The sequence below is a fragment of the Medicago truncatula genome, chromosome 3, assembly GCF_003473485.1.
Source record: "Medicago truncatula cultivar Jemalong A17 chromosome 3, MtrunA17r5.0-ANR, whole genome shotgun sequence".
NCBI classification, from domain to species: domain Eukaryota; kingdom Viridiplantae; phylum Streptophyta; class Magnoliopsida; order Fabales; family Fabaceae; genus Medicago; species Medicago truncatula.
Genome location: NC_053044.1, coordinates 39,667,098 through 39,689,730, shown reverse-complemented (window position 1 = coordinate 39,689,730; position 22,633 = coordinate 39,667,098). Strand labels below are relative to the sequence as shown.

Genomic DNA, 22,633 nt, shown 5'->3' with positions numbered 1-22,633 from the left:
CGTGGTTCAACTCAGTCATTGGTGTCTCCTTGTGGTTCAACCCAGATAGTACATGTTTTATATGACTTTATAATTCACATCATACCACAGACTCAGTGGGGTCTGGTGGTAGCAGATTCATGGCAATATGCATAGGGGGTACGTGACATGGTCCTTTAGGCTTTTTCATCCGTTGTTAATCCCATTTGTGGAGGGGGTTCAAGCATCGCCCTTTATACTGGATAATGAAGATGTCATTATTGAGGAGGATCATGCCAGAGATTGTTCTAACACACTGTGTATCATACCTTCGACATGAAGGATGAGGGGTTGCCTGATGGTAACTCAGTCGAATACTTCTATAATCTCATGAGGCGGATGCATGATGAGATGCGCTGACCACCACATATCAAATATCTAGAAGGAATATGCAACAAATGATAAGGGTACATTAGTTCTATGTTTATTTTTTTTTAAGGATAGTTCTATGTTTACTTGTTTTTGGTATTTTAGTTGAAAATAATTGAATAGTTTTGGTTTTAATCGCTTTCTTTTGTTAGATGTAACTGAATGACTTTATGCTATGAATGAATGCTTTCGATTTTATTTTGTTTCTTTTATAAATGAATTGAATAACTGAATGAATATATGTATATTGAAGAAAAATAAAATAGGTTCTATGTATAAATTGGTGTTCAAGTTCAACCCTTGTTGTTGGGGTATTTCAGTATTTTAGGGATGTCTGGGAGCCAAAAGGGCCGAGGCAACATGCTGAGACTGGCCCAAATAGCACAGTAAATATACGTTTGTTGATTCGTTGAGAAATCATCTACTAAATAACTACGCACACACCCTCTTCCAATAAAAACTATACACACAATCACACACCTCTCATCGATTCTGTTTAAATCAAGTTTTCTACACCTTAACTTTTATTCATCATTCCTTTATCCCAATATGTTTTTCTTTCTATTCGAATAAAATTTGATGATGACATCAAAAGTTATAAATTTCTAAATATATTTCTTGAGTTCACCATGATCTTGGTCGTGACACTGTCGTCACCTATTCCTAATGTTTTTTATATGCCATTTAAGTAGCAGTTGAATTTTCCCAAAAGTATTTTTAAAAATTGAAAGTTAATATGTGAACACTTAAGGTACTCCCAAGTAAATATTCCATTCATATTCATATAAAAACTACTTCAACTCACAAAGTCAACTTATTTAGAGGCATGATATAAGACCTCCCAAAAATATTGATGGTTCAAACCACAACTCTAAATCAAGCATTCTCCATGCTTTCCCTTGTTATAATAATATTCCGTACAATATGGACCATACTTACTACAATAGTAAGTAATAACCGCATGCTTATGTTGCTTCAAATTTTTATATATAAAGACTAAAGTACATAAAAATTATTAGATTAGAACATAAACAGTTCAAAGATGACTGATCAACTTAGAACTGATTCCAAAGATTATAGGACTGAGCTTCTTTCCCCAAACATAGCTTCTGAGAATGTGTCTATGGCTAGGCAACCTTCATGGAGGATCAATATGGATGAACATCGCATACCGGAAAGGCAAATGGAGTCTCATTTTGGCTTTGGATTATTCTTAAGAACAATCAGTACTTAAATGAACAACCCTTTTTGTTAACATTTTCATATATGTATGCATTTTGTATTTGATGTTTCTAAAATGAATTTTGTATTTCAATCTTTCAGAGAGACAAAGGAAACTTGCTAAATATTATAAGAGGCAGGAAATTCTTCTTAAAGGGTACCAAGAAGTGGACTCATATATTGATTTGGGCACATTACCTGGAAATTTAACAGAGGTTATAAAAATTTATGAGTTCATTCATTATTTTATTTTTCTTCTTATGAACAATTGGTTTGTTAAAATGGCCTAAATGGAACCTTTTTATTTTCAGGATGAGATGAAGCAACTTGAAAGGAATGAGAAGGTGGCAATTTATTTATCTAACATAGGGAACATGGTGCTATTTGTAGCAAAAGTTTATGCTTCAATTCAAAGTAGATCTTTGGCTGTGATTGCATCAACTTTGGACTCACTCTTGGATCTCTTGTCTGGATTTATACTTTGGTTCACTTCTCATACTATGAGTAAACCAAACTATGATCAATACCCTATTGGCAAGAACCGTATGCAACCTGTGGTAAAAGCTTCCTTCTCTTAGAACACACCTAAGCCAATTTTCATAATATTAATTTTTATGTTACTTCATTTCTCACACAGTACATATATTTACAGGGGATAGTTGTATTTGCTTCTGTCATGGCAACTCTTGGATTGCAAATACTATTTGAATCAATGAGGGAAATCATTGTAAAGGTAGAAAAGTAAAAAGTATATCTAAATGGATTCGTATCCACTTCCATGATGCAACGCTGCGATATTTTTTTAACTAGGACAACATACCACTTCACGTGGTAGTCCTTTTTAACATGAAAAAGAAATTGTTGCACCGCTGCATCGTGGGAGAGAATCTGAATCCTAGTTAAATACCACTGTCTAATAGATTCTATAAACTCAAGTGTATTAATGCAAAGACACTACTCAAGATTTACCTATTTCAAATTTATTTTTTTACAGGCTCAACCTGATAGGGATCCTGTGAAAGAAAAGTGGATGATAGGAATTATGGTGACAGCCACAGTTGTAAAAATTGGGCTGATGACATACTGTCGCAGGTTCAAAAATGAAATAGTTAGAGCCTATGCTCAAGACCATTTCTTTGATGTCATTACAAACTCGATTGGTCTAGCCACGGCAGTGCTAGCCATCAAATTCTATTGGTGGCTTGACCCTCTTGGGGCTATCTTGGTAGGTTCTTCAGTTCATATACACATTCAACTTTTTTCACCATAAAAAAAATGGCATATCTTAGTTTAGTTGCTTTTATTTCTTCCTACTTCACAACTAATACTGCAAAGACAAAATTAAATCAAGTTCATCATATTTCAGCAACATAGTCATAGTAGGTTTTTGATGTTTGAATTGGTTCTCGGAATTTCAAATGTCATTCAAAATGAGCTCTCTATTAACTTCCAACATTATAGGCTATGACATATAATTGAACATGTCACATTACACATTGATCACACATCAATGCCAGCTCGCCAATGACTAATCTCACTACGAAATTTAGACCAACTTATAGGGACTAATTTATCGGTGATTGCAATCATGCATTGACTAATTACCAACAAATTCGTTTCGAGAGACATAAATTACATAGGCAAATTAGTTCATGATTTTGTGTCATTGATGTGGGATCAACGTAGGACCATATTTTCAGCATGTCATAGTCCTTAATAATAAAAGTTAGAGAAACTATTTTGATTGACACTTTTCAGTTTTAGGGATGTATATTTACCAATTCACAAAAATCAGAGATTATTTTGACAGCTAAATACAATTTCGAGGACCAATTTGCTTATCCATTTTATGAAATGTACACACATATTCTTATTTGATGATAAAACATATACTAGTACTACTATATAGTCCGAGCTTGTTCATAATAACATCAAGTCATCAATGGTGCAGATAGCTGTATATACAATCAGCAACTGGGCAAAAACGGTGATGGAGAATGTATGGTCATTGATTGGAAAAACAGCTCCACCGGAGTACCTTGCAAAGATAACATACCTTTGTTGGAACCATGACAAGGAGATCAAACACATTGATACATTGAGAGCCTACACATTTGGGACCAATTATTTTGTTGAGGTAGACATAGTTGTATCGGAAGAAATGTCACTTATTCAAGCACATGACATTGGTGAGACACTTCAAGATAAGCTTGAAAAATTACCTGAAATTGAAAGAGCATTTGTTCATGTTGATTTGAATACTACTCATAAGCTTGAACACAAGCAGCTCAAGGTGGCATAGAGAAGTTACTCAATATTGTTTAAGATTTCAAAGTGTGATTAGTGATGGAATTGATTTGATTTTCTTTTAAAAGGGTGGTGACGGATTTGATAATTTTGATTAGTATATTCATTTTGTTGTAGTAAAATTTTGTAATGTTTATGACTTGAGAGTAAACTGATAATTTTGATCAGCAATGCATATTGTATTTCTTTTGTTCTCATATAAATTGAATATTCTCTAAGCTGAACTATTGAAAGTAATTTTTCAAATTGTATAAAACCGTAATTGACGACAAAACTCTTACTTACAAGTTTTAATGTTATTTTATTTTAGAGTTGTATTCAAACTAAATATCATACTAAAACGTTATCAAAGTCATCAATAAAAAAATAAATTAGGGATAAGTTCATTTTACTAATTTATCAATTATTTGAGAGATGTAGTACAATCGATAATACCAGCATTGTTAAACTGATTATCCTCTCTTATATTCTAAGTTTAAAATTGATATTTTAACTTTGTGTATGTGAGTTTAGAGTGATGTTTGTCACACTGCACACAGACAAACATAAAAAGATTTGATAAAGTTTAAATTTAAACTAAAATTAGGGTGGTGGAGTTGTTTATCTCATCCTAAGGAGTGGATTAGTACTAATAGTATGATATTTTTTTCCCTTTTCCTCTAAAAAACGATTTGTTTTCCCTTTTTTAGGAGGGAACTTCTACGGTACACTCACAAAGTGAGGTGTACCGATACTTTTGCTTCATAATTTTATAAATTAACAATTATTTTTTATGTAATAAATATCTATTTGTCAATATTTATATTTTATAGAACATCAATTTGTAAGAAAAAATATCATTTCATTGTTTATAAGATTCATAGTAATTTTTTTTACATATTATCGTAAAAAAATAATCAATATTCTCAATTATGATTGATAAAAATTCAAAATATGCTTCTGTGTTAACTTTAATATATAAGAAGATGTATCGAGAAATTGAGAAGGGGGAAATTCAATAAGGTTAAACAAAGAAATTTAGCAGGGTTAAAATAGTAAATTTATGCAATAGTTTTAGGTTAAAATTAGGACTAAAATATGCTTCTGTGTTAACTTTAATATGTAAGAAGATAATTTTCTTCAAAAACAACTAATTTAATTATTAATTTAAAAAGTGAGTGTATCAAAAAAAGAAAATGATAGTATGACGATGATGAGAGTCATCCCAAAATTTGAAGAGCGTTGGATCTGAAATCAACGGCGCGAATTGATTTATATGACGTGTCTTCGGAAAATACACGAAGAAGTGCTTTCACTTATTTATAGGTGGGTGGCATGGAAGCTGGTGAAGAACAAAGACGACGACGAAGTTTCTTGCTTGTATCTTCGTTTTCTATAATAACTAATCAAATTAATTAAATGAAGCGAACACTCTTACTCGCTCTCATACTCTTCACGGCAGCTACCGCGGTCGCTGCCGTCGCTGAAACAGATAACAACCTCACCTCCCGTCAGCCATTATTGTCAACTGCCGTCGACGAATCCGATCTACTCCCGCCGGATGCCGCTCTTTCCGACTCCGACGGCGGGTTTCCTTCAATGGATAGCATGTTACACTGGGCAATAAGTATGTATAGTTTATTAATTAACATGCTGTTTTATTTTTTATTCTCTATTTCTTTTTATTGATTTTTGTTTTTGTTTTTGTTTTAGGTCATTCTGATCCTGAAAAGTTGAAGGAATCAGCACAATCTCATCAAAAGTTATCACCGAGTGAACTTCAGAAGCGTCAATTAGAAATCAAAGTAATTCAAGTTTTCTATGTGTGTGATTTATATTTCTTATTTATTTATTTATTTATTTATGTAATTTTGGTGCATTGTTTGTGGTTGTTAATCAGGAAATAATGGAGAAAACAAAAATGTTATCTGATGCTGAATTGATGAAAATTGCTATAAAAGACTTGAACAATGCGTCTACTTCTTTGGAAGATAGATACAGAGCTTTGTTGGAGCTTCTTGAGCTTGTTGAACCATTAGATAATGCAAATGGTAACTACATTTCTATTCATGTTTTATATCTATACTATAATGTTTATTCACTTGGGTTATGATTGTTTTCGTTTAATATAGACTTTTGTTTTATTATTTCGTAAAAGACTTATTTTTATAGGCAAATGTTAGTAAGGTTAGTGGTTATGATAGTTTTCAGGATCGTACCGAGGACCTCCTTCAGTGTCCCCCCTTAGCTCACTGACCGAACAACTTAGGCGAGACTTCTTGTATGCATTGCACTTGAACTTTCACTGTTAGCTATTTCTAGATTGATGCTTTATGATTTTGAACTCTCAAAATCTGTTTTTTTATATAAATGATGCTTTTGAAATCTTTCAATGATTGTTTTCACTAGAACAGTCTTGTTGAAATGTCTTCCTCTTTGACATATGTTAGTTGAAGATTGAAATCAATATCAGATCTTAAATACTTTTAAGGCTATGTTTGGATGGAGGGTTTTAGAGGAGACGACTTATTTTTCTTTTTTAAATTAAGAACATTACAGTAAAATGTTTTTAAAAATTAATTAAGTCTGATTGAAGTATTGTGTTATCATGTTGTTCTTTCGATTTTTTATTTTTTTTAAATATCAAATATGTATTCAAATATAGACTTGGCTCCCAAACACACCTTAACACAAAACAGAACAAGAGTGGTAGATCCCAATGTTGTTGGCTTCTCTCAGTTGAATTACAGTTTACAATAACATATCTAAACATATGTTATTAATCTTAATTATCACTTTCCCATGTGAAGTTCTTTTTATTCGGTAGAAGTGGTTCCGTCATTTGTTCATAATATTCATTTGCTTTTGTTTTGATTTGTAGAATTTTTTATTTCCTGTTTAAAAGTGTATTCCTAATGCTAGATTCTAATGTCTGTCAGATTTAAACAAACTTGGTGGGCTTCATGCGGTTACACAAGAACTTAAACATTATGATTCGGGTATTAGAGCGACTGCTGCATGGGTTCTTGGAAAAGCTAGTCAGAACAATCCAACTTTTCAGCAACAGGTATGGTGTTACATTCATGATTTATCAAATTTTAGCAAGTTGTTGTTAACTGACACTCTTCGTTGAAGTAAATTTGTTCGTTTGATTCCTTTGCACTCTTTCTTGATATAATTCTTAGTAAGCGGTTGTTTTGTAACAAAAGTTATTGATCATTGATTAAAGCTAAAAAATATAGCAATGCTGTCAAATTTTGACTATTCCAGGTCTTGGAACTCGGTGTACTCTCAAGGCTGATAGCTATGGTAAAATCTAGTTCCATAGAAGAAGGCATTAAAGCATTATATGCTGTTTCAGCTTTGACTCGGAATAATTTAGCCAATCAGGAATTGTTCTATGCTGAAGGTGGAGGTTTGATGCTTCAGGTGACCTATCTAAGTTTTAATATTATCATAAGCACTGATGTCATTTATTTATTTTTTAAAACAATCTACTTTTCATTCAGCATTAGTCATTGACACTTTGAATTTTTTAGGATATTTTGAGGAATGCAAGTATTGATATCAAACTTCGGAGGAAGGCCGTGCTTCTGTTGACTGATTTAGCAGATTATCAATTAGAAAATGTTAATAAAGATGAACCACCATTTTTCAACAACCAGGATCTGTTGAAGTCTGTGGTTGATTTAACTGCTTCAACCGACCTTGATCTCCAGGAAAAGGTGATTTAGCATTACATCTAATGTTATTTTTAAAGCATTGTAAAAGACCTGTTCTGTTGTCTTACTTATAACCTTATCTGTGTGATGCAAATGTCATACCATCATCAACTCTCCCTAGAAAAACAACATTTTGAACTGTACCCTTTCCATAAGATTGTTCTTCTAATGTGTGTTTCTTATTCTTATAATTGATCTAATTTAGATTTTTCTATACCCTCATTTCTGTATTTCAATCTATGCCCTCAAAATCTCAATGTGCCTATGACTTGTTGAATTTGTGTGAAATGGTAAATGTACTTGTGGAAACGAGAGAAAAAATGTTATGATTTACTTTATTATCAAGGGAGTATGATCAGTAGAATGGAAGTGAGGGATTGGTTTGAACCATCTATTTAAAGCTGTTCTTTATTTCAAATTTCAATTTGTGTAGTGCATACTTCTGTAGTTCTTTTTTGTACAAACAATTGTTCCCTTTTGTGTTGAGCTTTTGGTTTGACTTCTTGCATGTATTAAACAGGCACTTGTCGCGATTAAGAGTCTCTTGCAACTAAGGACCACTAAAGCTCGAGTTTTTAGGGACTTGTGTGCTTTAGGTGATGCACTTAATAGAACGAAAGAATTGTTGCATGATTTGATGGCGGATGAGGATCAGAGAGACTATGTAATGGACGTGGAAAATGTTCGTATTGAAGTGGAAAGCATTTACCATAGAAAGCTGGAAAACCAGTGATATGTGATCAGGAGTTGACATCCTTAGATTATGGTGTCTTAGATTACGGTGTTGACCCTGTATCATCATCTAGATTTTATAGGATACGTTTCTCACAATTTTGATGGTGTTATTGACATTTGAGAACCAACATTTGGGGTATTAATACCAATTAATTTTATAGTTGTACAGTTAATACAGTCTATTTTTCTTTTTGGTGATTTCTGATTTAAATGATATTTTGACGCTAGATTTAATTGTTTTTTATTTGGGTTAAATGTATTTGATCTTTTAAAATATTACTATATTTTTATTTGAGCTCTCCTTTTGCTTTTTTTCTTCAACATTAACATATATGCTTAAAGCAAAACCAAAAGGCAAATACCATTAAATTAAAACACAACCTAAAAAAATGTATGCTAACGCAGTCTAGCCAAAACAGCGATAAACAATGCAATCAAGAACCATGTTTCCATCTCTGAAAGGTTGAGATATGAGAACCATGTTTCCTTCTCTGAAAGAACGAGATATGAGAATATTTCAATCTTTAATCTGCAATTGATGAATACATTAAAGGATGTTATCACAGGGATGAGACTCAATCTATGAACAAAAGTTTACGTTGATTTTGTGTGGATGTCCGATCTTTCACAAAACACATTTAAAGTTGAGGGATTTTTTTTATATGTTAATTCTTCGATTCTCAGGAGAAAATGGTCTTGGTAATCTGAAGTTCGGTCGAGAGATAAATAAAGTCTAATAAAAAATTTATTCCACACATGAATTGAATTCAGATTCTCTTGAACAATTCATCATTAATGAAATCAATAAATCACTCGAGTTTAATTGTTTGATTTGAAGAATTATTTTTAAGCGGACAAATCAGACCACATAACACTCAAAACAATGGATAAAAAAAATCAGACCACATAACACATTTGAAAATGACAAATATATCCTCATTAGAGTAAAATGGACTCTATAGACTTAGCAAGTCAACCAAAACAAAAACTCAATCCAAATTTCCTAAAAAAAAAAAAAAAAAATCCAATCCAAATTGACATTCCATCAAATCACATTGATCGGCAGGGGCTCCATTTCATTTCCATCCATGAGACCTAGTTTTGATTCTTATATTTGGGTCCCACTAACCACCAAATATTTTTCCTTTTTTTAGCAAAACCACCAAATACTTCTTGTCCTCACATCAAAAAAATTAAAAACTTCAAAAAATGGGACATAGAAGTCATTAACCTCGAAATCCTCTTCCCCTTTTGCCTCTGCCTTCTGTTTTATCAAACACAAACCCCACTTACCACATTTTATATTCCCTTTTTGCCCTTTTCTCAAAACAGACATACATAAAATAACAAAAATAAAATATCAAATTGGGTTCTTCAACACATTTCTTCCACTAGGGAATTTTGGGTCACTGCCCATTTTTCCTCAAACGTTCTATCAGTCTCTCTTTCAATGTAAGTACTTTTCTCTTCTTCATGCTTTCAATTTCTTATAATCACTGCTTCATTTACTTATAAAAATCCTCATTTTGTGTGTGCACAATCTTGGAATAACTGAATTAGTGTGTTTGATTTGATAAAGATAGTTTTTTTAAATATGGGGGTTTTGTGATTAGGGTTTTTTGGTATGATTGCAAAATTGTAAAAATCACTTCTTTGTGTTTTGTTTGTTAATTATTGCAATGTTGTTAATTGCAGGTTCTTTAATTATTGAAATTTTGATTTATTTTGTTGAAAAATTGGGGTTAGGATTTTTCTAGGGTTTGGTTGTTCTAGATATGATCAAACAGATACTTGGTAAAATACCGCGAAAGTCGTCAAAATCATCATCACATAGTGATTTTAACGGTGATGGAGGGTTGGTCAATGGTGGCTTTGGTTCATCATTGAATTCATCTTCCGATGACACCTTGAAATCTAATTCAGCTTCTTCAAAATCTTCAAGTTCTGGGAATGGGAGTTCTGCCTCGACGAATTCAAATAAAACAAACCAAGCTAAGAAATCAGCTCCTGCAATTGGATCCCAAGTTGGTTTGATAATGGCTAATGGTAATGGAGGTTACGAGGCTTTGCCGAGTTTCCGGGATGTTTCTAGCTCGGAAAAGCCTAATCTTTTTATAAGGAAGTTAAATATGTGTTGTATTGTATTTGATTTTAGTGATCCTAGCAAGCATGTTAAAGAGAAGGATATCAAGAGGCAAACTTTGCTTGAACTTGTTGATTATATTTCATCTGTGAATTCAAAGTTCAATGAAGCGGCAATGCAAGAGATTACCAAGATGGTGGCTGCAAATTTGTTTAGAACACTGCCATGTTCAAATCATGATGGTAAGGTTGCAGAAGCATATGATCCTGAAGAAGAGGAACCTGCAATGGAACCGGCATGGAATCATCTACAGGTTGTGTATGAAGTTCTCTATAGATTTGTGGCTTCACCAGAGACGGATGCAAAGCTTGCTAAACGATACATTGATCATTCATTCGTGTTGAGACTGCTTGACCTCTTTGACTCTGAGGATCAAAGAGAGAGGGAATATTTGAAGACTATTCTTCACCGTATTTATGGGAAGTTCATGGTACATCGCCCGTTCATTCGAAAAACTATCAATAACATATTTTATCAGTTCATATTTGAGACAGAAAAACACAACGGAATTGCAGAAATGTTGGAGATTTTGGGCAGTATAATTAATGGATTTGCTTTGCCTTTGAAGGAAGAGCATAAGCTGTTCCTTACCCGAGCATTGATCCCACTTCACAAGCCAAAGTGTGTCTCTATGTATCATCAACAACTTTCTTATTGCGTTACGCAGTTTGTTGAGAAAGATGTCAAGTTAGCTGATACTGTGATTAAAGGCCTTCTGAAATATTGGCCTGTAACTAATAGTGCAAAGGAGGTAATGTTCCTTGGTGAGCTTGAGGAAGTTTTAGAAGCCACTCAAGCAGCTGAATTTCAGAAATGTGCGGTGGGATTGTTTCGTCAAATTGCTAGATGCCTCACCAGCCTACACTTTCAGGTGCTGAACTAAATTTCCTTCTTCCTATTTGACATCTGTATGCATTTCATTAGCATCTTTCAATAGAAATGATCTCTGTTTCTTTCTAATGTTCCTTCTTTACATGTCTTCATTTTCTTTTCCTATGCATCTCTACCATTTCTTGAGTTATGTATTTTTCTGGGGATGAGGCTGGTTTGACAATTTCATATGCAGCCTGGTATCCGCCTATTTTTTCCTCTTACTTAGCCCGATAGTTTGTATATGAATTACTTCCTTGGTCACTTAACTTATCTATTGGCAATGAAAATACAAAGTGATTAGGCATTGCATGTTGTTTGAATATAGAGATTATTAATCTATTGAAGAAAAATGTTCCGCAGTTGACTAATTTTGTGTGATCTAATCGTAATGGATACTAAATGATTTAAATCAATGGAAGCAACTGCAAACATGACCTAAATATATATTGGGTATCAGCAGTCTCGGCAACTATATTACAATCACTGTTGTGGCTGCATCACCTGCATTTTTCTGCTGTTGTCCACAGTATTTATAATCACAATCAGACTGTAACCATGACTGAAACTGCATTTTAAATGCATGATATTTTATTTTCATAACTATACAGTCAATGATCTTAATTGTTTTGGTGTCAGTATTTCTTTATTATGAATCTATGATTCAATCTTTTCTATTACCTTTTAAGCATGAGTGATGATATTTTAATACTATTACTCAAGAGAAAAAAAAAAATTACCCCGAAGTGTTTAATAACAACAAGCAGCATTGCATTGGTATGATGCAGAGTTGGTTTTAGCCTCTCCCAATAGCTCAATGCATTATGTTTTTGATAGAGCTGATTGCAGATGGAATACAACTGCATTGCTTACTGCAACGCATTACATTGACCCATCTGTAGGCAGCCGAACAGATCCAGTATGCTTCCACCTGTAATGACTCTTTTTGTAGCCTTTGTAAGTTTGTATCTCCTAGGTTAGAGAACTGACTGTACATCAGACTGGACTGTAACATATTCTCAAGCTTTTTCCTCCATTTCATTCTTTTTTTGCCAATACCCAGTTCTGCATCTAGGGCATGTGTCTTATATTGTTTTAATGACAACTCTTAAAACTGATTCAGAAATAAAAAAGGCATTACAAACCCAAAATAGAAAAGAAATTACTTTATCCTTTTTTGGTAATTTACGCTAGCGTAGTCAATAACACATAATTACGGCGCAATAGCGCTGTTTTGAGAATTTGAGTCGCTTGGCCAACACCGCAATGTGAAACGCTGGAGTCATGGCATGATAGAATTGCCCCCGTGTCTGTGAAATGAGCTTCCTCTCTCTGCCCTGTCTTGGTGACTGTTATTTTCCTTCCTCTCTGCTAGCTGCAAATGCAAGTCTAACATCCTCCACTCTTTTTTTGTTTGTTAGGCCTCAAATTCAGTCTAGTTTACCTCCACTTTTTTATTTTATTTAAAGCATAGCATACAATATAATAAACTAAATAATAATAAGAATAGTGGCCATCAATATAATAATCTCAGATCGTGTCGTAATTGCTAGGTCTGGCCTGGGGTCAAAGGGATGAAAGCTGGAACTTACTAATCACTTCGAAGTTGTTGATGCCAACCCCAACTCCGATGAGTATTTCTTCCGGTACATTCATTATTTTGTTGCTTTGTTGCTACCACATCTATGTTTATTTGTAATTATTTGCACATGATGATGGACAGACAACTTTGAAGGGAATGGTGGTGTTTGTAGAAAAATAACAGAGTTCAAGAGACATATTGATATGAAATTAATGAAGAGTGCTTGTCTATGATGAGTTGAGTACTTATTATACGTTGGCCTCCTCAGTCGTAACAAACAAGTCTTCTTACGACTTAGGGGGCCAAACGTATATAGTCTTTGAGCCGTCATAGATAAACCCTTCTTTACTGAGATTTCAGATTCATATGTCTCCTGAACTTTGTCTATTATTTTATGCAAACACCACATTTCCATCAACAAGCTGTCCATCTTCGTAAAAAAAGCACCTCTGCTCAAATATAAAGTATGAGCAAATAATTACAAATAAGCATAGATATAGTGGCAACGAAATAATGAAGGAGATACATGGTACCTGAGGAATTGCTCATTGGTGTTGGGGTGGTCAATACCAGCTTCAAAGTGATTAGTGAGAAGTTTTCGCTTTCTTCCCCTTTACCTTAGGCCTGGCCTGGCCTAGCCATTGTGACATGTTTTGACATACAATATAAAGCAATTATCTCAATTTAATTGAAGGCAGGAACATACAATATTGTATGTTCTGGCATACAATATTGTTTTGGCGTAGGCCGCTATGCACCAGTCTCCGAGATTGATGTCAGTATGCTTTACATCACTTCCCTTTTTTTTGGTAATTGACAATAGCTATCTTTTATTTGCTCATTTCTTTATGCATTTGTTATTTACCGGTACTAACAAGTATTTTTTAACGCTTAGGATCTGATGAATGATTCATAAAAGTTTGAGTATTAAAACCTTTATTATTGATTCATGAAACTTTTTTTTTGTTAGAGGAAAACTTCAAACAATGAAACTTCTATATTTTATTTTAGAAGCTATTTATTTTTTTCACGCTATTAGAGTAATTTTATTTTAGCTTGCTTGTTCTACGGTTTGCTATCTATGATTGTGTTATTTTGGTCTCATTCTTTTAAGGGTTTCGGAATCTTGTAGGATTGTAAAGCATTTTGGAAGTGAGCTGTTTGTGGTGTCATTTAATATGGCAGTAGGGGAGTCTTCTGTTTTTAAATAAAAAAGGGGTTGGTTTTAGGGGGGAGGTGACACAGCGGGGTACATCCATTATTAAACTTGTAAAGGTCTTGGATAGCTCTTCTGAGATAACATTTTTTCTTTCCTGATATTTCCGCTTCTGATTTTGCGGATTTTGATTTTACACTTTTCTAGGAAGATAGTTTACTTTCCCAATCATCACCCCTTTTCCTTCTAAACAATAAAGTCTACCTCAACAGTAGAAATTCAGAGGTCATTTAGGCTGGAAATAGGTGTGACTTTGTGGTAGCATTGGCTATGTTTGCAAATATATTTTCAAGTCTTCTATATCCTGTAATATATTCCCTCAAAAATATTACAAAAGACTTATTCGCCTTTACGATTTCAGAGAATCACTAATTATCTTATGCTTTTGACTTTGTGAATTAATGAATTAAATTGACTTTGGTAACCGTTCTTATTTATATGAAATGTCTATCTAACTTTCCATCAAAGCTGAACTTCTGTTCCCATTAATATGTAGTTGTTTTTGAGTTAAAACTTTTTATTATTATAAACTTCAGAATTTCTTGGTTTGAGTCAGTGTTACTAGCTGCTTTGACATGCAATACATATCAAGTTCAAAATAGGAAGTTGAATGTGGACTTGATTCTGGCTGCAGGTAGCTGAACGGGCACTGTTTCTGTGGAACAACGATCATATTAGAAATTTGATAATACAAAACTGCAAAGTGATACTACCGATAATCTTCCCTGCTTTGGAGAAAAATGCACGGGGCCACTGGAACCAAGCTGTCCAGAGTTTGACTCTGAATGTGAGAAAAATATTCTCAGATGCTGATCATTCACTTTTCGATGAATGCATGATCAAATTCCAAGAAGATGAAATCAAGGAACGAGAGAAGCAAGAGAAGCGGGAATCCATGTGGAAGAAATTGGAAGATGTGGCTGTTGCATCCACGTCTATAAGCAATGAAGCAGTTCTTGCCTCAAGGTTTGCTTCCTCTCTTGCCGTTGCTGCAGTTCAATGAAACTATTAATTGCAGGTTGTTGAGAGCCATTAGATATTCAAATTGTTAAATCTACCTCATGAATAAGAACTGAATGAATGCTTCTAGTTGGAAGTATATCTTATTTAACAATGAGTTTACTGCAAGAAATTCAGATTATGTGGAGTTTTGTGGACATATGATTAGCTGCTAGTGGTTTTATTTGTGGGCTTTCTTGAGATGTAAATGTGATATAAGGGATGTAATGTATAACTGGGAGTGCTTTGTTTAGCTTTCTATCCATTACTTTTTGCACTATTCATGATTTTGTGCCTTTCACATCGGTAATTTCCAACATTTCCAGCCTTTTGCCGCGATAGATCTTATGCCAAGTTGATATGCATTTCCTTCTGTTGGTTGTAGCTGAACCGGCTATTGCGGCATTATATTTTAAGAGTGACTGTGGTGTGTTTGCTGATAGCTCTTTTCTTTCTATTTTGTGGTCTTCGGATATCGATCATCTAAAGATAAAAAGTGCAGTCGAGAGTGAGCAAATAACTCAAATATCTCTTAAAATTATTTACAAAGAATAAAAATAAAAGTATTGCTGGCTGCGCCAAAATGAAAATACAATGTACCCTTTTTTTATTCTTCTTGCTTATATATTCTTCATAGTACATAAAGCTGAATCAACAGTAAGTAACTGTTATCTTATATATTCAACATTCAATACATGGTGTTGGTGTTGGTGTTGGTGTTGGTGGTGGCATGTCATATGACTCAATGTTATGCTACTTTTCTTTTACTTTCAAACTACACAATTATTATTTTACCCAACCATGAGATTCTAAAATCAACACGCTCACACATAAAAGCTATAGCTGGATGAAACTGGTTGTGCCTTGGTGGAGCTTCCTGTAACCAGAATTAGTATCTTTACTTACTCAGCACTACACATTGGACCGCACCTTCATGATTTTCAAAACAAAACTCCTATATTTGGTGCTATGAAGTTGGTAGTTTCTTTCACTACACTAGTTACCTTCTTTTCATTTTAACTACCCTACCATTTTGGAGAACAAATCATTCAATAACACATTGAAAACAAAGAGTACATGAGTAGGACCTCATTTTATTTAGTGTGATAGCTTCAATACAATCAGAAAATTATTTTTTTCAATTTTCATTGAGAAATGATAATAGGTTTCATCCAAAAGCCGCAACAATTTTAGCATTATTCCGTGTGGGCATCCACTTTTATTGGCCACTTAAAGCATGTACGAAAATAAACTTCTCAAGGAGTATTATAAAAAAAAATATTTAAAATATATTGTAACAAGCAACTACAATATAATTTTTTGAACTTGATACTTTTAGAATCTATCTTGTTCAATATAACTTGATGCATATCTATTTTACAAGAATCTTTCTAAACATATTTTAACCAAAAAAACTACTACATGTTAAAAGTTGATCCAAATTGTACCTTACACTAATTAGTTTTCATTCCTTGACATATCCTAGCAGCTACCACCACATGTCACTTGTTCTGATTTGTTAATATTTTCATTAATATCAAAATATGAAATTAATTTCTATACCCCAAAAATTGCATGGTTGTTGTGTGAAGTAATGGGTATTTAATTAACGTACTGTATTCAAATTTCACAGATTGGGACCTATAACTCCATATGATAAATGAACTGTTTGATAACTGATGAGTAGGTTTATGCTACTTCATTTTCATATATTAATGAAAATTTTATTGCATTAACCTTTTTTATTTTTTTATTTTATGATAAACGAATTGTGTGATAACTAATTAATGAGTAGGTTTATGTACACAAAAAGGTTTTGCCTTTCAATTTTATTGCAAAACAAAACCAATTTGGTAGACTTGATTAAACATTGAACTCAATGTATGAGAGATTAACCAAGTGGTTGGACTTAAATGGTTGATAAGGCTCCACCAAGGACAAATCGTCTGGGTTCAAACCTTGACAAGAACAACCATCGGTCAAACTTTATTTACCTCTTAGTCGAACTCCGAATTATTAAGATTCATTGACGTAAACATGGATATGACATTGACACATCCGAATTTAGTAATTGAACGTAATCTCACATGTTAGTGTTGGACGTCACTCACCAGACACGCGTTCAACTGAAAACCGGTGGATTAGGATGGAAAAAAAAAAAAAAACCGAGAGATTGGTTTTATTGCACTTTAGTTTTGTCTAATTGTGATTAAAATAAAAAAATTAAACTGTTATTAAAGAGGAGACAAAGAATTGTGCACTTAGCTTGGACAAAAACTAACTCAAAGGTTGCATCTTTACTTTTTCTTAATTCATCAGCAACTAAACAAAATAATCAGAACAAAACCATGCTACCATGAAAAGTTGTATATTGATATGGTATAAATTATGATGGAGATCCATCTTTGAAGTTGATCCACAGAAGCAGTAAATTATTGATGATATAATCATACTATACTGGTTTCTTCAAAATTTGGTGCAAGTTTCAATGGAACAGGAAGCTTCTTTCCATTCAAAGAAAATGTATATACAGTAAAACTAAACACTAGTAACAAACTCAAACTCACATATGCATGGTTTTATACTTCCATAACCACAAAATCTTTTTATCTCTATACAACAAGAGCAAATCTAGCTAACGAAACAAATTAACCACTCTTTCTAATATTATAATAATATCATATACAAATGCAACTTCAATTATGCTAGCATATAAACTATGTATATATACTTCCCTGTACATGAAAAATAAATAGCTGCTACTATACTACTATTTCTTATTGTGTAAAGGGTTGGCTCCTGTAGGTACTCTTCGTTTCTGAGACTCAAACTCTTTACCTCTGCTGCTGATTGGAGAATTAGCCCAACGATGAAATGCTTGTTGTTGGGTTGAAGGGCCTGAAAATTTGGTCCTAGTGGTGTAAGATGTAGGTGTAAGGAAGAGAAGAATAGTGAAGAGAAGGAACAGGTGGAACTGCTTCATTTTCATAGTTTATGTAACAATGATATGCCACACAGGCTTAAAGGGACAAAAAGTTGGGAATGTAAGTAAATTTTATGTGGGCTAAGGTTGTTATTATATAGATATAGACATGTGTTGGGTCCATGTTTTATTTTGATGTACTAGTATAGTGTAACACAGTTAGTAAATAATCACGTCTTTAAAATATAATACGTGTATGATATTTGATCAGTGTGTATGAAATAATATTTGTTGAGAGATTAGTCGTTAGCGTAGATATACACTTGTGTGTATTTTGGTTGAGTGTGAAAACTTATTGGCCCTTTGATTGAGATCAAAATGGTCATTGATTGGTATGATAACAAAATGTGTAGGTAGGGACTGGCAGGGGCCTCTAGAATGACGGTTGTGGGGATGTTGTATTCAATAGGAGATAGTGACTTAGAAAATTGAATATACAAGGCTTATGGGAAATATAACTCCGTATATGTGAAAGCTTGAAACCAAGGAGCCAAAAATATGCCTTACAATAACTTTTGATTTCATGGGAGGACTAAAATAACCCTCATTGAAGCCTTTGGATAGCCTCCCCCAAACTGTTTTATCACCTCATACACAAATTTAATCCATGTTTGTATGTTTAAGGAATTTGGAATGACCTTTTTTTCCGGTTTATCGGAATTAGTTCTATTCAAGATATCACCGGGATACGAAATGTGAAGACATTTTAAAAAAAATTGAAATCTTATTTGGTTAGTGTGGGAGACTTACTTTTTCTATTAAAGTAAACTTCCATTTGTAAAACTGCCATTTTATTGGATTACAATAGATTCATAGGGTTTTTGTCTTTCTGGGATATTGGAAATATATTCTTTCCTTTGGGTTAGAATTAGTACCAACATTGTCATCACTAAAAAACAAATACCACTAAGTATAAGTTGGTACACTATTATACACATTTAAAAGCAATCAAATGTGCTTGAATGAGATGATTCGGTTATCTTCCATTTTAATAAGAGATTATGGATTCAAATTTAGTTTAGGGAGAATTTTACCGCTTATTATGGTCGTATCCGATTTAAGCGATTAATATGTACATTTATGCACAGAAAGTACATTCACAACATAAACACGCATTTAATAGTCCCTCAAATAAAATAAAAAACACACGCATTTAATAGTGCAATTTTGAATCACTTTCGAGTAATCGAATTTGCAAAAATGTGTACCAAACAAAATAGTACATTCTTACACAGTTAAACTTATAAAATCTGAGTGAAACAAGTTTAAACACCACAAGGAAAAAGGATCCAAGACATTGCCGAGGCATTCTGGTCACTACAAATAAATACCCTTGAAATACTCAATTGACCTAGCAGGGAAAAAAATAACAACTCAATTTAATAATAGTACGTAATGTAATTAATCAAATGGAGTTTTTTTTTTTTTTTTTTTTTTTGTATAAAAAATGAGTATAACTTTTTATTTTTAACTGGAAAATGGAGTTTAAATTCTTTTCTTGTTGATAAAGGAAGTTTTTTGTAATTTTATTTTGAGGGGATTGAGTAATGGTATTATTATTATAGGGTTATGATGTGCACCAATGGGTCTAAGCAAACGCGTGGATTTCGAATATTGGCTAAATTTCATATGGAATAATACTATAGTTCCCAATACAATGCAGGCATCTAGAATACAACTTATATTGTCACACCAATGGAAACGTGTGTTCCTAAAAAAAAAAAAAAGTGATGTTAATTTGTGTTCTTAGGACATATGTTAAATATTATTATAAAATATTATTTTTTAATCTTTAAAAGAATAAATTAACGTAATTTTCTAAAAAAAATCCACTTTAAGTTTCTAAACATGTGTCTTAACAGCTCAAGTTAGTATTTCCCATCTCCTCAACTATTCTATCTATATCTAATCTAATAATAATCTAATCTAATAGCAAAGTAGTAATTGTGTAATTAAGTTTAAGTTTTAATTTTACCAATTAAGTTTAAGTTACGAAAACTTCTCACATTCCTTTTTTCACTTTAATAATAACTCAACCATACATTCCATTAAACTACAATGGGTTATGAACCCACTCGAGACAAAAAAAATGAAAAAAGATATTATGTTATTAATCATGTTAAACCTTAATCATAACTCATTTTAGAGTAACACATATGCTTGGTTGTAATTTGTCGATAGTTTAAAACCGATAATGCATCACTATTAAACTCATAAATAAATAAAATATGGGTCTAAACTAGTGGGTCCAATCATCCAAGGCTAAATATTAGATTGAGTCAGATCAAAATGTGTTCTAAGAAACCTTTATAAACACAAACATAATATGCAAATTGCAAACCCTAGTTTCAGTGTGAGCGAATGAGATATGGAAAGAGAATTAGCTACACTAGACGCGGCCATAACCATGGTTGTCGAAGGGACGAAGCAAGATGTTTCTCCACATGAGTTCTTCAAGGCTTACTCTCCTTGCATCAAACGACATGATAATGTTAATCCGCCAAAAATCCATTTTATTTTTTCGATTTTACCTAATTCTTAATGATATATTACTTGTGTTTTTATGATTTCTTTAATTCAAATTCATAACACTTAATGTTTAATGAGGACATTAAAGCTTGATCTCTAATTTAAATAATACTTAATAGATTTTACTTATATCCTACATGAATTTTAGAATACCATATCATCTTTCCCTCCGAAGAATTAGAGCAATGGGATTGGACATTTAATTCAACTTTCAAAATTTAAATTATCAGCACCATGATCTGCAAAAGAATTAAAAATAATATAAATTTTGTTTAATAAAAAATATATTTTACAAGAAGATAAACCAGAATTCGCTGATATTACAGAGAGTAAACATATATTAACCCTTTTATATATATCGAAAATCAAACAATTGGCTCACTTAAAATAAAGATCAGAATAGTATAGCACATATGACAATATTTTATATTTTTATTTAGTATTGAAAAACTTGATCATTCTATGATAATGACTATGAATCACTTTTCAATTGGGGTCACATGTATCTCGCTACATTGTTTTTAAAATGATTTATATATAATTTCTTGAAAGGCTTGTAATATGGAGATGACCGAAAATCAAAATGGTTGATCGAGCTGAAATAACTATCTGTCAAGTTGAAATTTGGGTATTTGCAAGCACTAAAATGCTCAAGTTAAGAAGAGAATAAGTGTGAGAATTTTTTTAATAGAAATATTATGGTTGAGCTTTAACCCACTTCGAAACATGTGGATACTGAATAGGACCAAATCCCTTACTTTTGAAAACACATTTTAATTAATTAGTTGGCTTTTGGTATTACACATAATAAGATGAACCTTGTGGGAAGTATTATCATATTATAACTTTAAATGTTTTAGCCGACGACAAATTCAAGTTCAACTTTAGTTAGATTTGTTATTGGTAAATGACGGTAAAATTGGTGGAAAACACAACTTGGTGGAATGTATAAATTATAATAGTGGCCCCTTTATAAGATTCTAGATTTAGCGTATAAATCTATCAAAGTCTTATCAGTTAAAGCTATACGTTAAATAGTACCATAATATGTTGAAAAAAGCATCAATAATTTTCAATAAGTTCAGCTACTTAATGAATAAACTTGGTTAAAGTATTCAAACAAAGGATAATTAGAAAGTACGTGCGTTGGATATAGAAAGTTGATTTATAATTATTATTATCAACCTAAACATAATGCATGTTTAATTATGTGAATCATTCAAATACTCATAATGTTAAATTCATATTCTTTCGGCTTCAAATATTGACGTTTCTCTTTTATTTTTCCACCACACTAAATAGTTGTTTGATTATGCGTTTAATTGAAGAATATCGCATCCCCATATTAATTTCACCATATTTTTAAGAAGTTACATATTGTAGCTTCTTCCTCAAACCACGCCTACATCCGTGCCACTGCCAAAACAAACATGTACTAACCAAGTTTCTTTCTTATAACAATAAATAATAAATTTTATTTTAGGTACAGTAACGATGAGTTTGTTAAAATGGTAAGAGACTTAGATAACTTAAACAAATGATTATAGGTTTGGTCACGACTTTTGTCCATGGAAAAAACTCTACTGAGATTAGAGAACCTATCGTATATAAATAACTTGAATAATTTAACATAAAACATTATGATCATATGGTTGGACTTTCTGCTTGCGCCACTATAACTTAGGTTGAATTCTAAAATTTTGCAATTAGTAGGTTACAAGTAAATTAATCATTATCAATGAGTTTGATAAAGAGCAAAGAACATTTAGGTGAAAATGAGACAATAATTATACTCCAAAAAATGAGACAGTAAATTCAATCATGCAATTCAATTAACCATTTCGAGTTCAGTTAATATTTTACGTTATGAGATATAAATGTGGGAATGAGCTATTGTGGGGGAGCCAAAGCCACGTACGGAATAAGATTTTTTTAGGAAAATAAAACCTTGTTTGCGTAA

At 32.6% G+C, this 22,633-nt stretch overlaps 3 protein-coding genes across 3 annotated transcripts; all 3 read left to right on the top strand.

The window, feature by feature from the left end:
* Positions 1-1,373: 1,373 nt before the first annotated feature.
* On the top strand, positions 1,374-4,139 carry LOC11432698 (metal tolerance protein 10). The gene is made up of 6 exons (XM_003601332.4): positions 1,374-1,613; positions 1,711-1,823; positions 1,920-2,165; positions 2,261-2,341; positions 2,603-2,833; positions 3,560-4,139. Exons 1-6 carry the CDS (start codon positions 1,430-1,432, stop codon positions 3,908-3,910), a joined length of 1,206 nt encoding a protein of 401 aa, XP_003601380.1. The 5' UTR covers positions 1,374-1,429; the 3' UTR covers positions 3,911-4,139.
* Positions 4,140-5,206: 1,067 nt separating this feature from the next.
* On the top strand, positions 5,207-8,625 carry LOC11429039 (nucleotide exchange factor SIL1). Its single transcript, XM_003601331.4, has 7 exons — positions 5,207-5,521; positions 5,608-5,699; positions 5,795-5,945; positions 6,834-6,961; positions 7,165-7,323; positions 7,434-7,619; positions 8,137-8,625. The coding sequence occupies exons 1-7, from the start codon at positions 5,314-5,316 to the stop codon at positions 8,347-8,349; spliced, it is 1,137 nt and encodes a 378-aa protein (XP_003601379.1). The 5' UTR covers positions 5,207-5,313; the 3' UTR covers positions 8,350-8,625.
* Positions 8,626-9,558: 933 nt separating this feature from the next.
* On the top strand, positions 9,559-15,462 carry LOC11432697 (serine/threonine protein phosphatase 2A 59 kDa regulatory subunit B' gamma isoform). Its single transcript, XM_003601330.4, has 3 exons — positions 9,559-9,803; positions 10,047-11,365; positions 14,797-15,462. Exons 2-3 carry the CDS (start codon positions 10,127-10,129, stop codon positions 15,163-15,165), a joined length of 1,608 nt encoding a protein of 535 aa, XP_003601378.1. The 5' UTR covers positions 9,559-9,803; positions 10,047-10,126; the 3' UTR covers positions 15,166-15,462.
* Positions 15,463-22,633: the final 7,171 nt, after the last annotated feature.

Coding starts and splice junctions, on each gene's coding strand:
- LOC11429039 (XM_003601331.4), top strand. CDS start 5,314: ATGAAGCGAACACTCTTACTCGCTCTCATACTCTTCACGGCAGCTACC. Junction 7,324..7,433: donor GTGGAGGTTTGATGCTTCAG/GTGACCTATCTA, acceptor TGAATTTTTTAG/GATATTTTGAGGAATGCAAG. Junction 7,620..8,136: donor ACCTTGATCTCCAGGAAAAG/GTGATTTAGCAT, acceptor TGTATTAAACAG/GCACTTGTCGCGATTAAGAG.
- LOC11432697 (XM_003601330.4), top strand. CDS start 10,127: ATGATCAAACAGATACTTGGTAAAATACCGCGAAAGTCGTCAAAATCA. Junction 11,366..14,796: donor TCACCAGCCTACACTTTCAG/GTGCTGAACTAA, acceptor TTCTGGCTGCAG/GTAGCTGAACGGGCACTGTT.
- LOC11432698 (XM_003601332.4), top strand. CDS start 1,430: ATGACTGATCAACTTAGAACTGATTCCAAAGATTATAGGACTGAGCTT. Junction 2,166..2,260: donor AGAACCGTATGCAACCTGTG/GTAAAAGCTTCC, acceptor ATATATTTACAG/GGGATAGTTGTATTTGCTTC. Junction 2,834..3,559: donor ACCCTCTTGGGGCTATCTTG/GTAGGTTCTTCA, acceptor TCAATGGTGCAG/ATAGCTGTATATACAATCAG.